The 15,716-nt window shown below is 41.7% G+C and overlaps 1 protein-coding gene across 1 annotated transcript in view; it reads right to left on the bottom strand.

Moving 5' to 3' along the window:
- Window positions 1–5,329: 5,329 nt before the first annotated feature.
- The window catches only part of ADAMTS10 (ADAM metallopeptidase with thrombospondin type 1 motif 10), a 278,682-nt gene continuing 268,295 nt past the window's right edge, over window positions 5,330–15,716 (bottom strand). The window contains exons 22-25 of the mRNA XM_086947210.1: window positions 12,997–13,201; window positions 9,603–9,779; window positions 6,998–7,154; window positions 5,330–6,267 (exon numbers count right to left, since the gene is read on the bottom strand). Of these exons, the coding sequence (XP_086803336.1) occupies window positions 6,158–6,267; window positions 6,998–7,154; window positions 9,603–9,779; window positions 12,997–13,201 (649 nt within the window). The 3' untranslated portion in view covers window positions 5,330–6,157. The remainder of the gene's footprint in view (window positions 6,268–6,997; window positions 7,155–9,602; window positions 9,780–12,996; window positions 13,202–15,716) is intronic.

Raw genomic sequence — 15,716 nt, 5'->3', positions numbered from 1 at the left:
GCCCATTTCTGAGGTCCAACCCCTCTACCGCCTTCTGAGGTAAGCTTCAGGTGCTCTTCCTAGCTACCACAGGAGTTGATTGGGGAAAGGTAGAAAACTGGTAGCCAATTAGAGTGCACATGTCACTGAGGTACTGGGGCACCAGTGGTGAATGAAATAACCAGCAAGATAATATAGTTAATAATACACAGCTGATCCTGTATATAATGCATCTTGCCACATGTCTGCTTCTCTCATGCAATGGTAAAACATCTGTTACTCTTATCTAATGTAAAGATACTCTCGATTGATCTTAAAGGTTGGAAAGTTGGCCCTGCCACGATTCAAATTCATACTGTGCAATTCACAGCAGATTTTCGTGATGAGTGATAACTAACCGCAAGTAGATACCAAAGATCCAGAGAAAAGGCCTGTAATTGTCATGCAACATGAGTGGATTTGTTTGCAGACTTTTTGAGACAACTTTGCATCATCAGCAATTGTGGACGCTTCTCCTAGAATTTGCATTCGGAGTTCATATTTCATTCAGTTCATTACATTTTGATTTCCTGCTTTTAGACCAATTTCTCACAAATGTATTAACGTGTTCTCATAAAACAGGTTCTTTCTCAAAGTCTACAATAACTTATAATAAGGTATTCATTTCCCTTTAGAGTTGGAGGGAAAGTCACCTTTGTAGGTGGGAGTACATTCGCGATTCCTGATGCTCAAGTAATGTTGCCAAGAGATGGTTTCAGTTTTGCAAGCTAAGCCCACATTAAGTCTTTAATTGATTATGATTTCAGAAAAAATAAATCTTCAAAAAGACATTTCAAATGTCAGGATGCCTTGTCCAGGAGGGTGTACCAGGTGCTACAATTTGAGGTGCTCATCCTAACCTAGAGTTTCACAGAAATTAACAAAGATTTTAAGCTCTTCTGTGGAATGAAACATCAGGATAAGAAATCTCTGGACCAAGCAGGAGTGCAGATTCTCTTGGAAGACTTCCTGATTCGGAGGACTCTGATCTCGTACATACAAGAAATCCAAGAAATTGCTCTTGGACTGTTTTTCAGGCCACTTAGAGGCCGATCTGTTTGCTCACATGAAATGCCATGGTTCACTGCAACAGGTAATTGATAACTTAGTCCAACAAACCGTTCAGCAGTTAGCAGGGTAGAGGACATCCAGGGAACTTTTGCTCATCAACGGAACTTGACACTTTTACTCACAAAACTATGAAGATGCAGGACTTGGACAACATTTCCGTTTTGGGGGAATTTTCTGAGATCCACCTAAGTGAAAAACTAGAAATTGTAGTTGTACAGCAGCAAACCGCACTGCTGTGCAGGCTAAGAGAATACCATGGTTCCTGCATTATTATTGGCCTGTGGCTGGGTCAAAAGCAGGGATGGAGCCCTGCTGTTAGAATCAGTCCCCCTTTGTTATGTGGAAAATGTCTGCCATTTGAAGATAGATAGTTAGGGCCCATACACTAAAGAATTATAAAATGGCGCAGTGGTACTGAAAATGCAAGAAGAATGATGCTAGCAATGTACAGTATACTGAGAACACATCTTATAGATTTAAATACACAGTATACACTCAGACAACCAAGTGCAGTGCTCGTGAATTAAATGTAGGATAATTTTCCACTGTGAAAATCCTCCTCTCAGCCCATCCACTCTATTACACCAAAAATGCAAATTATGAATGCCAACATTGATCGCAGTCTTGGCTCAAATTTCCATAGTAATTTGCAAGCAGTTGCATCCTGCATGTATTGCAATCTTGAACAAAGCCATGATAAAGCATTTATAACGCCATCACACAGAAAGTGTGCAAGGGTTCTGGGAGGTACTGTACAGAGAGCTAGTTGTGCAGGGTAATGGATCAATAAAAATAATTCTATATTACATAAAATGGTGTAGAAGTACATTGGCAATCCATAGGTAAAGTGCTCAGCAGGGGAATGAGATTTCTTTGTCAAAAGTGGTGGGCTCTGGTTACCACCTCGCCTTTTCGTATGTGCGACTCTTTCACTCACCTGTGCTGCAGTCTTACCCCGCTACTCTGGATTAAACTCCCCCTAGCAGTCACACCGTTTAACTGAGATGCTGTCCTGAGAACAGAAATGCCTTTTTTTAGCTTCCATTTTATGCCCATACTAAGGCTTATGTTCTTGGACAATGCATGGTCCTTGACAGAAACTGCTAAAAGGGGCCCACATTGGGATTTTAATGTTCAATCTGACAGTATACTCTTCAAATATGTGAAACAAAATATAGACTGATGAGTAATTCACCTAAGAGATGTGATCAATGGGTTAATTATTATCAACAAAAAAATAGTTGTTTACCCTACAGCAGACCATGTTTATCCTGACCATAGCTAAATGCTGGGCATCAATTGCTGTGCATCAGAAAGCTCAATCCATTCATCAGATTTGCTTGATAATAATTAACTAGTACAGACAACAACAATGGTTTTTAACAGGGATTTACGAGTGTAAAACTGTGCGATACAAGACGTATTCTACAAAAGGTTAAATAAAATTATGTTCATACAGACATTTTAAAAATTGATTTAGCACCATTTGAGGCAATAGTACATCTGAAATCCACAGTGGAAGCAACTCATTTTCCAAGTCGTGACAGCTGTTTAGTTGCGGTAAATTGAACAATGCCACTGTTCCATTCATTGACAGTGACTAGAAGTATTTGTCCGGTTGTGTCAGTAATACAGTGTTTTTGTATAAATATTCCATACTATGCCCACAGTTTGAGTTGAAATATTTGTTTGAGGTACTGTTAGGCACCAATATGGAAAACAGCACACCTGCAATCACAGGAAAGCACCATAATATCTATGAACCTAATGAAACACTAGGCTCCTTGTTGCACCTCTCTCCCTTCATGAAACAAGAATCGCCACCACATATCCTGAATATATGACAGCTCAAAAGCAGGTGATGCTCATAGCGCAAGTACTGTACGCCCTAGCTAAATGTACTGGCAGCCTACCCACCTGCCCTTCCAAAGGAAAGTCCCAAAATGTGTCAGTTCACTTACTCCTGTATCAGACAGAGACTAGGGGTGATCTATTTTGCTAAGCAGTGCTAACAAGTGTCTCGTTTTTTTTTAACTAGACGTATTTCGAAGAATGTGCCAGACTGAAAAACTTAAACTATTCCATTAACCGTTCATCAAACCCAGAGGTGCCTATTCTGTTGCTTCACATCACATTCTCAACACATTTTTTTAAGTTTCACACCGGTCGTCTCACTTTCAAACCAGGCGTTCGCGCATTCTAGCCATCTACAACATCAACAAATATTAGACTTATTACCTTGTCTTGTAAGACCTAAGACCCAGTCCATGACATCTGAACAAGATGGACATTCTTGGGTAGACAGTTACAGCATGCATGGGAACTTGAGGTCTGTTTCTTCAAATACAGCAATATGTTCGGTTAATTCTAGCTTAAAGAGCACCCATGCCCTTCTCAGCTTTGCTTTAGGTCAGTTACAGATGTACTCTTAATCTAGCTTTTGCAATGACTGTGAAATTGGAAATATTGCATGTGAGATTCAAAACACTACATTTTAAAACAATTCTGTATTTTCGGTATCTAAAAACAGTATTTAGAAGTTAAAAACAGACTAGAAATATAGCTAGAATAGTTCAGGGTATTTTCCACCTCATGGAGATAAAATGTCTTCTGTGAGTCAGCCTTGGGGCGGCTGATTGAGAAACTTGTGGAATACTTGGCAAGGAGGAGACTACTTCGGGCTGGCAGTCGGGGGCCATGCCAGCCAGTGGAAACTCAGTCCCAGTAACCTTTTCAGTCACCAACCTGTAAGGGTTTCTCCTGAATTCCATGTAGGCCAGACCAATTCGTCGCCCTGCCAGTGTTCAGAGACTCCAGCCAGAATTTCGCTATATCCCACACCATTCCTCAAGCCTACCCGCCCTTCATAAGTAGGGGCATGTTGGAAATGCTGCAAATTAACCCTGCTTTGTTGACCATCTATGGAACCAGCTGGAATTACCTGGCACAGTCCTAATGTCTGGACACATCTTTTTACTGGTCCATCGCGTGTTGATGGATCATTTGGAACTGAGCGGTTTAGTGATACCGCCCAGCTTAGTTATGCAACCTGACCTTAACTTTACAAAATACAGGAGCACGCAGGGACCAAAGCCCTATTACAGATCTTATCTCAAATGACAACAATGGGAAATCCACTGACTTTCATTCCCAGACTATCTTGGCCAAGTTCGAAACTGAGTTTAATTAAGTATGGTCAATAAATAAATAAAATATGCATTACATTGAATTAGTGTTCCTTTAATTTCTAGGAACAGGTTAAGATTTGCTGCAGAGGGACTTCCTTTGTTTTACACATTCCATACATTGGCACCAGTCCCTGTTGTAAAGATTGCATGCCACAATTATACCACACCACTGTACCCCATCTGCCTTGCAGTCCAACACAGTTCAAACAGTGGTCCGCCGACGTGAGGCCGTCCTCCCACTGCTGGATTATTTGCCATGGCTGTGTGGTGGGCTTTTAGGCAATCAGTTTGCAAAACTCACCTTTCGCAAAACTGAACAAATTGGAAAATGAAAAACGATCAAAAGAACGGATCGAGGTTCCCATCATGCACACCATGTGCAAGTTGTAATAAGGTGACTAATCCATCTTAAAATAAATCTGTATACAGACTTCTTAAAAGTGCAGGTATTCTCATGTCAAGGTCAGTGAGGCCACTGTGTAACTCTTGGTGTAAGGCAGCAGTGAACGCCGTCCTGCAAGGTGCCAACAATGGATGACGGGCGGCATAGGCAAGTAAACCAGCACAAGAAATGCTCTGTTTCTGGTGCTCAGCACCTGCACTTAATTGTCAACACCGGCACTTATGGCTGCTGCCACATGGTGGCGCTGTTTGTGTAATTTACAGATGTGCTGAATAACAGTTGTTTACTAATTGCTTTCCGTACTCGTGACGAAACCGTTCCGTCACAAGCCTTGGGTGGGCTGTGCTGGTGACGGAACGGTTCCGTCGCGGCGGAGAGCGGGCAGGCCGTGACGGAACCGTTCCATCACAAGCACAGCCCACCCGAGGGCCGTGATGGAGCATTTCCGTCATGAGTACGGGAGCGCCGCGCGACCCCGCCTCCCCCCTAGCGCTGCGGCGGAATAGCCGCCGCAGCTAAGGGGTTAAAAACAACTGATACCTGCCCCACAAGCCTTTCTTATAACGTTGGGGGCCTCAAATAGTCTGAGTTGTCATACTTGTGGCATTGGGATGGTTAGTAGTTGTGTAGGTACAATTATTTTCATGGCTGGCAATGGCAAAGGGCGGTGCAAGCTGAGGTGGACTCCCGACGAGGGCCCTGGCAGGTATTTTCTTACAAACTAAGCACTGCTGAAGCTCACAGACTCTCTTGGGTTTACCTGTGCTCGGCCCGTGCCCTCCACACCAAGGAAAATAACACTAAGGATGACAATGGTACTATGGGACCGCAAAGAATCTACAATATTATTCCCACATCCAGGAATTCAAGCTGGTGGGCGAAGGATCCTGGAAGTTTCCACCCGATATGGATTCTGCCAGGTGTCCCTGCAGGGCTGCCAGATGGCACGAGATGGAGCAACGACAGAATGGTTGTGTTTGCGCAGTCAAAGCTGATGTCTCCCACCTCTGCCCATCAGCCTGTCTCACACCAGTGCTGGCTAAGGATAGGTGGTGGCGAGTAATAGGTATACACTACTTGTGACAAATGCCAAGCTATTAACGCCAGCTATGGCTTGCTTGAGACAGATTATGTTGGTATAGCTTCAGGTATTTTGGTGGATGAAAAACATCCATATTAAAATTAGATGCACTCTTACAGAAGAGGGTCCAGTGTACGAAAGCAAGCCAGATACACAGGGGCTCCTGATAAGTTCTGGAGGCCAAGGGATTTGGGATCAGGGCAGCAAAAGTAATTCCAGTCCGGATTCCCAATCTAATGTCTGAGTGGAGCCATGTCTGAAAGATCCAGGTTTAACAGGTTTCATTCACTACCTCCAATCCCTAGGGCCGCCTATCTGATGACAAACAATGTCTTGGTTCATTTCATTTTCAGTTGTCTGGTTCACAAGATGATGGTTGGGGCGTTTTCTTCTTTGTCAATGTCCTTGGCATGTCTTACAGCACATCTGTCGAAAGTAAGGCCGGCTGCAGAACTTGAACTTTAGCACCAGGGGGCAGTATGCCACCTTATTCACATCCTTGCATTCTGAAAAAGGAAAAAACATTCTATAAGCATCTCACAAGGCAGCATTAAAGTGAATTAAAATGTGCCCTCTCCTTTTCCCTTCCTACTCTGTTCGGTGCATATTCCCAATGGGGATAAATGGGTGTAATGTGGGTTAAACTTAAAATGTAAGTATTGTATCTTTAAATCTGTATATGACATATTTAGAATGTAGTTGTATAAGTGTTCTGGATTTATGGAACTTTGATTCATTCATTGCTCTGCTGCTGTGGCTGGCGGTCGTGGTTCCTGTTCATGGAATAAACTTAAACTCCACTTTTATTTACTTCGTCTGGATTTGTATTCATTATTCCATACGACAATGTGTCAAAGGAGCCAGATGATGAGGATGAGCTGGGACTACTGACAGACAGGCACACATACCTCCCTCTCACAAGCATACACACATGCTCCCTTTAAAACAAGATCACACCAACAGCCCACCAGACAGATCCAAACAAAGCACACACACCAGCATGTTGAAGCTCACGTAGTGTTCAATTTACTTCTAGTCATTTACTGCCTCGCAGTTGTTTACCTTCAACATTATCAGCCAAAACAAACAAGATGCAAACATCGACTTTGTGTCTGCTGGCCATGCTGCCGCAGCTTTGGTAGGTAGTGTTCATTTGATTTAGGTTCATTATATGAGGCGGGATCCCCTTATTCAGTTTAATCCCCTTTCCCCGAAGGCAACCTTTACGCCTTGTACCTTCAGGGTTTTCCGTGGGTCCTGGTTCGCACTTGCTTTCGCATTGTTGCATGGCTGCTGGCTTGACGGCGTCCACGCATTCACCCGAGGCTTGGCCTGTATGCGCCAAGCACTGGACGGAGCGCATCTGTTGTCCAAAGCCGCACTGGGCAGAACACTGTGGGTTAATAAAAGGCAAATTAAGAAAATCACATGAAGGCCAACTAGGGGTGATGTTCAAGAAGAGGGGGGAGTTGCATACAGATTCATAATTAGTGATGTTAGAATAATTGTGGGATCCGGCATTGGAAGGGACACTTTCAGCGGCTTGATCCATCGGAAAGTCTAGTAACTTTTGGAAACACCTTTTCTGGGATAATGGGGAAAAAAAGACTGTCAAAGTATCAAGCCGAAGAGTGGTTGTGTAATAAACAACAGAGAGAGAGGCTGAAAAGGAATAATTTGTCCCTTGGTACTAATTTTTTCACGTGTGCTTACTTTCCCAATCTTTAATAGATCTATTAGAGTATTGGAATGTTGAGAGCTCCATTGAAGCGGAGGAAGTCGCTCAGGGCCAATAATGGCTGGTATCGGCCTACTGCTCCAACATTCCTATGTCCGACTTTGTTTCTTCCTGGGTAATTTAGCCCATTCTACCTCTGGTGGATAGAATCTTCTAATAGCCTTACAGCTGTTCTGACTCGTGCTGTGAAGTCTCCTAAAGGCAATTATCCTTGTTAGATGCTCTTGGAATGTTGAGAGCTCCATTGAAGCGGATGAAGTAGCTCAGGGCCAAGAATGGCTGTTATCGGCCTACTGCTCCAACATTCCTATGTCCGACTTTGTTCCTTCTTAGAGGCTCTTGTCGGCGGCTCGGAATCTACTGCCCAGTCACTGGTTGTGTCAGGACACTTCCTGAGAAGTCTTTATGGGGGGGCGGGCATGATTAGGCTCTTGCTTTATTACTCTAATTATGACCAAATGGCACAAGAATTTACCTTCAACATATTTGGATTGATATAGATAAATGTACACTAACACCGGAGGTGTAACTCTCCACTTTTTTGCTATTAGCCATTTCTGACTTTCTATATCTACCACCTGAAACGAATAGAGAGCCTCCTATCATTTTATTTATAACTGCAAATCCCTATTGGAAAGTTTAGGACCATTTAATAAAGTTTATTATTTTTTTAACATAAATACATATATTTTTATGTGAAATATAAATGTGAATTCATTTAAAATGTATATTATTAACCTGGAAATAATGAAATACAATTTTACAGCACGTTAACTCTTAAAACTATTTGTTTATAAAATAAGAACATCATTTAAATATATTAATGTAATTTTTTATCTTGATTGTGAAACAGTAATTAAAAGTACACCAAACATTTTTTTCTATTTAATATTTTTCAATTATGGGTAAAGGTTTTATTTGGAATTCATTTAACATTGTTTTACGTTTTAAAAAGTTGAATTTAATTTTAAATGAAGGTTATTATTAAAAAAAATATCATTATATGTTTAACACACACACATGTATGTATGTATGTATATATATATATATATATGTATATATGTATATATATATGCATATATTTGTAAATATATATATATATTTATGTGCACATATATGTGTATATATATATATATATATCGCATACAAGTTGTCCTGTTGCAGCGGGAGCGCTCATCAGCCGGTGCCAGCGTAGGGACCAGGGCAGTGTCCCGTTTGCATAGAATACCAATGACTCGCTGCACACGCCTTGATGTTGGTTGCAGTTTCTTTATTTCAAAACGTGACAAACACCTACGCGTTTCGAACCGTAGTTCGTGTTCACGGTAGCTTGCATGTGTGGTCCCTTCATTATTTCTATACATTTAGGCCTCTTAGCACGCCCCTATTTTTTGAGGCATGCTGGGACATGCAGTTTTAACTAATATTTGTGCCATCGCATTTGAATAAATGTCGTGGGTATATGCAGCATTAGGGCGGTGTTTGGCGTTACTGCATATGAAAGCGTGTCCCCAGTTAGCTAGGACAGTAGCGCTTTATGACGCACGTGGTCACACGTGCGTGTATAATCAGCTCTCTGTTTACCTGAGAGTTGATTGTAATGCGTAACTGTATGGAGAGTACTCCATTTAACAATAAAGGGCTGAGTGCCCTACGTCCCCAATGCTTGCATCTGCTCACAACATTATTATGTTAGCTTCAATTAATTGGCAACATTAACTTGTCAAAAAAGGGTGACAAAATACAACTCAGTTATCGTGACCAATTCCTATGTCTGTTCACTAAACAGTGTATTTTTCGTATGAGATTTAGATGACATTTTAACAACCTACAGCTTGGAAGTGTAATGGCCAAGCAAACGTCTAACCATAACCACCAGCACTGTGTAAGTGCAAAAAGTGCACACACTTCCCCCCCACAACAACCTCCTTCTAAAAATTAAGATGATTACAACCACATCAAAGTGAGTGTTTGACTGGGCTCTAGTTTATGGATAAAAAGATTGCGTGATATGTTTTGGGAGATAGGGGGTTTAGTTTTCAAACGTGTTTAGGCTCAGAATATAGTAACCTACCGACCACTAGTAGAATACATTTATTTTACCTCGCCCCATTCTCCAGTGATCCATCGTGCAGGCGGGCATCGTCGGAGGTTACACCTCATGCTGGTAAGTGGCTTTGCACTTTCTGGGCACTGAGATGTCGGCAGAGTCGTGAGATGGTCGCCACTTTTGCATAAGACGATACGGTGCCGAAAGCCAGGCCCACAACTTGGAGTGCACTGTTCACAAGAAAAAAACAATAGAAGGCAGGTTGGACAAAGCTAAATATTGAAGGTGAATGTGATATGTTGAACACTGTAGCAGAATTTCTTTTTGCAAACACACACCCAGCAAACAGATCGAGAACAGTTAATTACACCATCTTTACCGAAACCAGCCTGAGACCAAAGGCATACTTGAGAGTGCGGTCGACGAAGTACAGTCTATCAGGGTAGCTGAGGACATTACATTCACTACCCTGAAAGAGTACCATGCTCTAGATTTAGCCTCTTCGCCGCTAATGACAAGGGTAACTCGTCATGGACTTTCCATTGATTTCAATGGAAAATCAATGAAAAGAAAAATATTGCCTTAGCAGCCAAGTGGTTAGAGATCACCGCAGTGACCTTTTTGCCTGAATAGGAACTGCTGTCATGGCGGTTCCCGTGAAGGTACAACATGTTTAGTGGGCAGCCAACAATGGTTTGGACAGTTGTTCACAAAACTTTACCAAAGTTTTTTTTTTCAAAAACATACTCTCAAAGTGTGAGCTTGTTACTGATATGTAAATAAATAATGACCCCAATGCACAGGGAGTTATTTCCTTTTCTCTGTAGAAGGAAAGGACATCACTCCATCCACCCTGAATAGGGTGGGCAGTGCAATGGTCTTCCTCCAATGGCCCATACTCTATTGGTTGGTCATATGAAGCTTTGTCAACAGAGTAAACAGAGGCTCAGTCGACAGACAGCTGGTGGTCTTTCTGACCTTAAATAGGGAGGGTGAACGATTAGTTAGGAGGATAGAGTATTCAGTCACATTTGTGATGTAGTGCCCTGTCTGCCAAATTCTGAATCTATCCCAAAGTTCCATTTTCACCATCACAGTTGTCAGGCCAAGTTCACCCTTGAAAGCAAACACTGCAATTAAACCACTAGAGTACTGCCCCAAGAATGCACATGCACAGCATAAGCACCGATAAACATGGACTCTTGCAAAATCTAAAATGCTCAAAAAGCTTGTTCAAGATACTCATCCTCCAAACTACAAGTACCCACAATATGCTTCCCAGAACAAAAAACACTAACAAACAATTTTGCCACAAAACAATTTACCTTAAACAGAATAACGACAATGCAGAAAACTTAGATATGTTGTAATATCTAACGAAATATGGCAGGACTCAAACAAAAATGAGCAAGACCCACAATTTTATCCATGTGCCGCAAAATATGAATTCACAGCAGATCACAGCATGATGTGCATCTACAGCCACTCACCTGGAAAGTCTACAAAAAGCACAGGGAATACCAGCAACCTTGCACTCTGTGCTTAATTAGAGCCGGTGGGGTCCACCGGCACTCATTTTATGGGACTGACACTCATTTATATTTAAAAGGTTTTGATCAAGAGCATGAAAAAGAAAAACACAAAAGGGGGAAAGAACGACATACAGAAAGACAGTGACTAAGAGAGAAAGCAGGGATGAAAAGGACCTGCAGGAGTGAGCTAAAGAGGCAGGGAGTGTCAGGTGGTAGAAGAAAGAAGCATGAGGTGGAATCAAGACTACATAGCCTTTGCAAAGCGAACTTCGATAGCGCTGGCCTGCGGCTTCTAAACAAAACTTTAGGACCCATTTCTTTTTCTACAAACTAAGGACTGCTTACACCCCAAACCAAGCCAAACACACAGAGGACGTTGCATGACATAGATTATGACCATGAGGAGACCTAAAATTCCCCAAAACACACTTGTCCCTGGCACTTATGCTAACCCTGAAGAGGCGGGTAGTACACCGCTAAAAAAAGGTTTCCCAAATGGGACACATTCTGAGACTACTTAACTATGGATGCATTCAGAGTTTCGGACTCAACAAAAACACTTGAATTAACATTTTACTCCTCAACAAACTTTTCCTCCCATCATGGCTGTGGAGGCCATTCTGCTAAGCTCACTTTGTGTCACCGAGTACTCACAAGGAGATACTGGAGATAAAACTCACAACCATTGCTCTGCAAGAGTGTATGCTACATCACGGATGCGACTAAGCTTCATACTCAACATTGTCCCTTTCACCTACTCAGACTCCACAAAAGCTTGTTTGAAGATATTATAAAAGGGTCTTAAACACGTAATGTAGCTTTGGCAAATTTAAATCAACATTATTGATAATTAACTAATGAAAATGGTTCATAAATAGTGACTGGTCTTCCTGCAAATGCCCTGTTGCTCTATTCGGTGGATAAGAGGACACCACAGTTTTCTCAAGCACTGAAATCCATCCTTGCGCAACTAACTCCAAAGTGATACTTATATAGGGCCATGGAAAGCACGATTGGAGCATTTCATAAATAAGCAAAAAGTCACATGACCCAGATTTTCATTTTGTTATGATGCAAAAGTGAGTGGGTACCCTAAAGACCTGATTTTACTAGAGTGGACATCCCATCTCTGGCATGTTGGAAAGAGTCCTTCCTGTAATCATACAGTATGTCTAAATTCAAGGGTTTCTAGGCACTTACCAAAATGTACATCATTCTAGCCTTTACTGCTGCTGTTATGAATCAATAGATGGCGCACCCTAGGTTCACAAACGTGTCGCTTCACTTTGACGCAAGTTCTCAATACTCTCGGCCCTCACCAACATTATTCATATATGTATGTATACCTTAATGTCTCATACAAAGTATTGTGATTGTCAAAACTATACACCAAGCACACAACTGTATCTTGCCTGCTCCACCCCTGCACAGGTTCTTGTAGGATTTAGTACACATTGGAGAGTATTTAATCTGTGCCACCTAACAAACATTCAACACATGCACCTGCTCAGAAGTGACAGCATTATGTGCTGGACTTTCTTTCAACTTTTTACCTGTGAACCCTATGTGTGGCTTTCCTTCCCCAGCTAAGACCATGGAACCAAAATTATTATTTTTGTGTTTTTATTGATTTATTTTTTGGGGTCATTTTATTTAATGGATTTTGCCTACAAGGTCAGCCGAGCAGTTAGACAACACAGAGTACTTTGTACAGACTAGTGGAACGTTTAATGGAGTACAAAAATTAGAAAGCGGGGGTACAAGGTACACCATAAATCTATTTATTCAGCATGTAATCTGGAGCTGTATCCAACCTTAGAGAGATGAAAGCTGCTCTGATTGAAGGACTAACATTTTTCCCAGGTACCATTCATCCATCCTCCCACATGCAGCCATGAGAAAAATGCTGACTTACCTCTGACCAATCCAGAGCAGCCCACTCAGGCGGGCACGTCTGGTTGTTGCAGGTCTCCACCATTTTTGGCCGCGGCTTGACGCAGGCGATATCATCCAAAACTGCAACCTCGGTGGTGGAGATCTTGCGCTGGCAGAACACGGTACGCGTCTGTACCCCATTGCTGCAGCTACGGCTGCACTCGGACCAGTTCCCTATGGACCACCTACAGAACAGTCGGATGGGGAGAGGTAATAGTTAGCTTTAGGAAGCATTTGTGCTACAAAATATTTGCTTAAACAGAGAACATATGTGAGCATTGCACTAATTTTAAATATAAGAAAACCTCAAGTCTTGGTACGAATTTGTCTTAAGAGGTTGCTTAAGGCATCAATATGGCATGTGAGAGGTTGTCAAGAACACACAGTAATAGAGAAGTTGTAAAGATATCTGTTAGTTGTTATACGGTGGAGAGGATACAAGTATCTTGTAACCCAGTTAAGGGCAGCACCATGGGTTGGCTGGTAGTAATGGCCACCTTCCTGAATCTCTAAGAGGTTTCCTACATGCTTTTGTTGTGGGACTGAGGATGCAGAAATAACACACAGTAGCAATGTTATTAGTCAATTCCCACCAAAAATCGGTTGCTACTAAATGGAACAGTTGTAGAAAATAGTAGTTCCAAGCCTACGTGAAGTCTAGATAATGCTTATTATACAAAAATAAACAAAATAGTCATATGGTAAAACAGTCAGACACTGCCTCGCCTCCCCAAAGTATTTAGCATATAATGCCAGCTCCTCCCCAATTTTCTAACATTTATATATTTTCTTCGCAAAAGCCACAGTTGGAAGATTCACGTGGCAGAAACATAAGCTTAAAGAGTGGGAGTAAGAAGGTGCATATCCTTCTCATGAAAAGGATGCAAAAAGACCTTGAATCCAAGATACATAGAGGGAGCTTCCTCGCGGAGCTATCTGCAGTCTAAATTATAGCGCTGAGTACCCATTATGAAAGTGAGACTGGTTCTCATTGAAACCTAGAAGGCCTGAAGAGTTTGATAGGTACAACATTGACATATAAAATGGCAGAAGGTTAATCAACATGGCAGACCACAATCAGAGCCAGTTCTTCATGCAGTATTACAATTTTTATAGGTTAATGAGTTTGCATAGGTGCCAGTAATTCTAATGTTGCTGCAGCCATTGCTGCTGCATTTACTGGAAGCTTCATGAGCAGGGTCAAGGCCTGGACACTGGCCGGGCTTAGCTCATCTGTCAGGTCTTTGTCCTGTTGTTCATCAGAGCCCAGGACAATATCTAAAGATAAAACCATATAGTTGTAAAAATGTCACCACTTGTTATCGCTGCAAGATTTGGCTTTTGTGCAAAGGTAGCTCATTTTTTTAAATTAAGTGGCTATGTTTTTCTTAGGGTCCGCCCCAGTGCTGGCGAATGCCAAAGCAGCCTCGGATTCCACTTAGAATCTTTCTTCCGGGACCCTGTTTCCTATTTCACTCTTACAGATTCCTTTTCCACGTGCTTTCTCCCTTTGTTCCTGTTTTATCATCTTTGTCTGCCTTCTTCTTTTTCCCTTACTCTCACTTGCTCTGGGCCAAAGTCTGATGATGAAAGATAAGCCCCAGTCCCCCAAGATAAATGGCAGTGCCCACCGCCAGTACAACTCGAGCACTGCACAAGGGAGAATAAACTTTGTGAATAATGTTACTTTTTCTGTCATGTGATAATACTGCATCTCTGATGAGGTAACACCACTTCACTCGTATCTCTGCAAGGCCAAAAAATAAGAAAGAATGGTGTTACAGCTCATTTTTTATACCTGAAACCCTTTATCATGAGGCCAATTCCATTTAACAAATGGAAGAGGACTGCTTAACTCCGTGTGAATGAAGCCAACCAGCCTGAACAAACGTCACATACCTACCTCTCTTTTAGGACTGCCTCCCCAGTTGCATTAGCAAGAGGGATCTTGGCTATCCTCGAATTAATTGACTGTGCTTAGATGCTGGTCAAACTAGTGGACTGTATTTGAAAATACCTTACAATAGAAGTCTTCAATGAAAAAAAAAATCAATTGGATGTTCAAGTGGCCAGCCTGTGTGGAGAAAAAAGTCTCTTTTTCCTCGGCCCTGTGTCATCAGTAGACATTCCAGATTGTTATTTAGATAGAGGATGCCTGTTTGGGTTTTGAAACCTTTTGGCCATTTTACATATCTAAGATAAAGTGATTTTTATGAAATTACCTAAAATTACTTTTGATCCACTGGGATAACAAGAAGGAAAACAATTAGAAAATGGAAAGAGAAAAAGTTTACAGAATGATTAGATTACAAGTATGTACTTTCAGCTATGGAAACATGTGCATTACTACAGAGCCATTTGCATTACATTACAAAAATGTTGAACCACTGCCTGGAATATTCTGGCTTGCATTCTATCCACAAATATTTACTCTGCAACCTAAAACTGTGATAGCACTGCTGACTGATATGTTCTCTGGCACCGCCTACTGTCAGTGAAATTCTAAAGTGATGGTACGCTTTTAAACCCATTAGGTACTGGATTTCCTTAATTAAAGTTATATATTCAACTAACCATTCCATCTTCTGGGTTTGCCACTTACTCTTTTGGATGAAAAAATAAAATGTCTAGCCCAGTGCTTAATTTGCAAAGAAATAAGTGCCAGGGCTCTCATCAGGAGGCCACTGCACTTGTACCACA

Source organism: Lissotriton vulgaris, chromosome 12 (assembly GCF_964263255.1).
Source record: "Lissotriton vulgaris chromosome 12, aLisVul1.2, whole genome shotgun sequence".
Lineage (NCBI taxonomy): Eukaryota > Metazoa > Chordata > Amphibia > Caudata > Salamandridae > Lissotriton > Lissotriton vulgaris.
The sequence above is the reverse complement of the archived record's forward strand: the minus strand, read 5'-3'. Positions and strand labels throughout refer to the sequence as shown.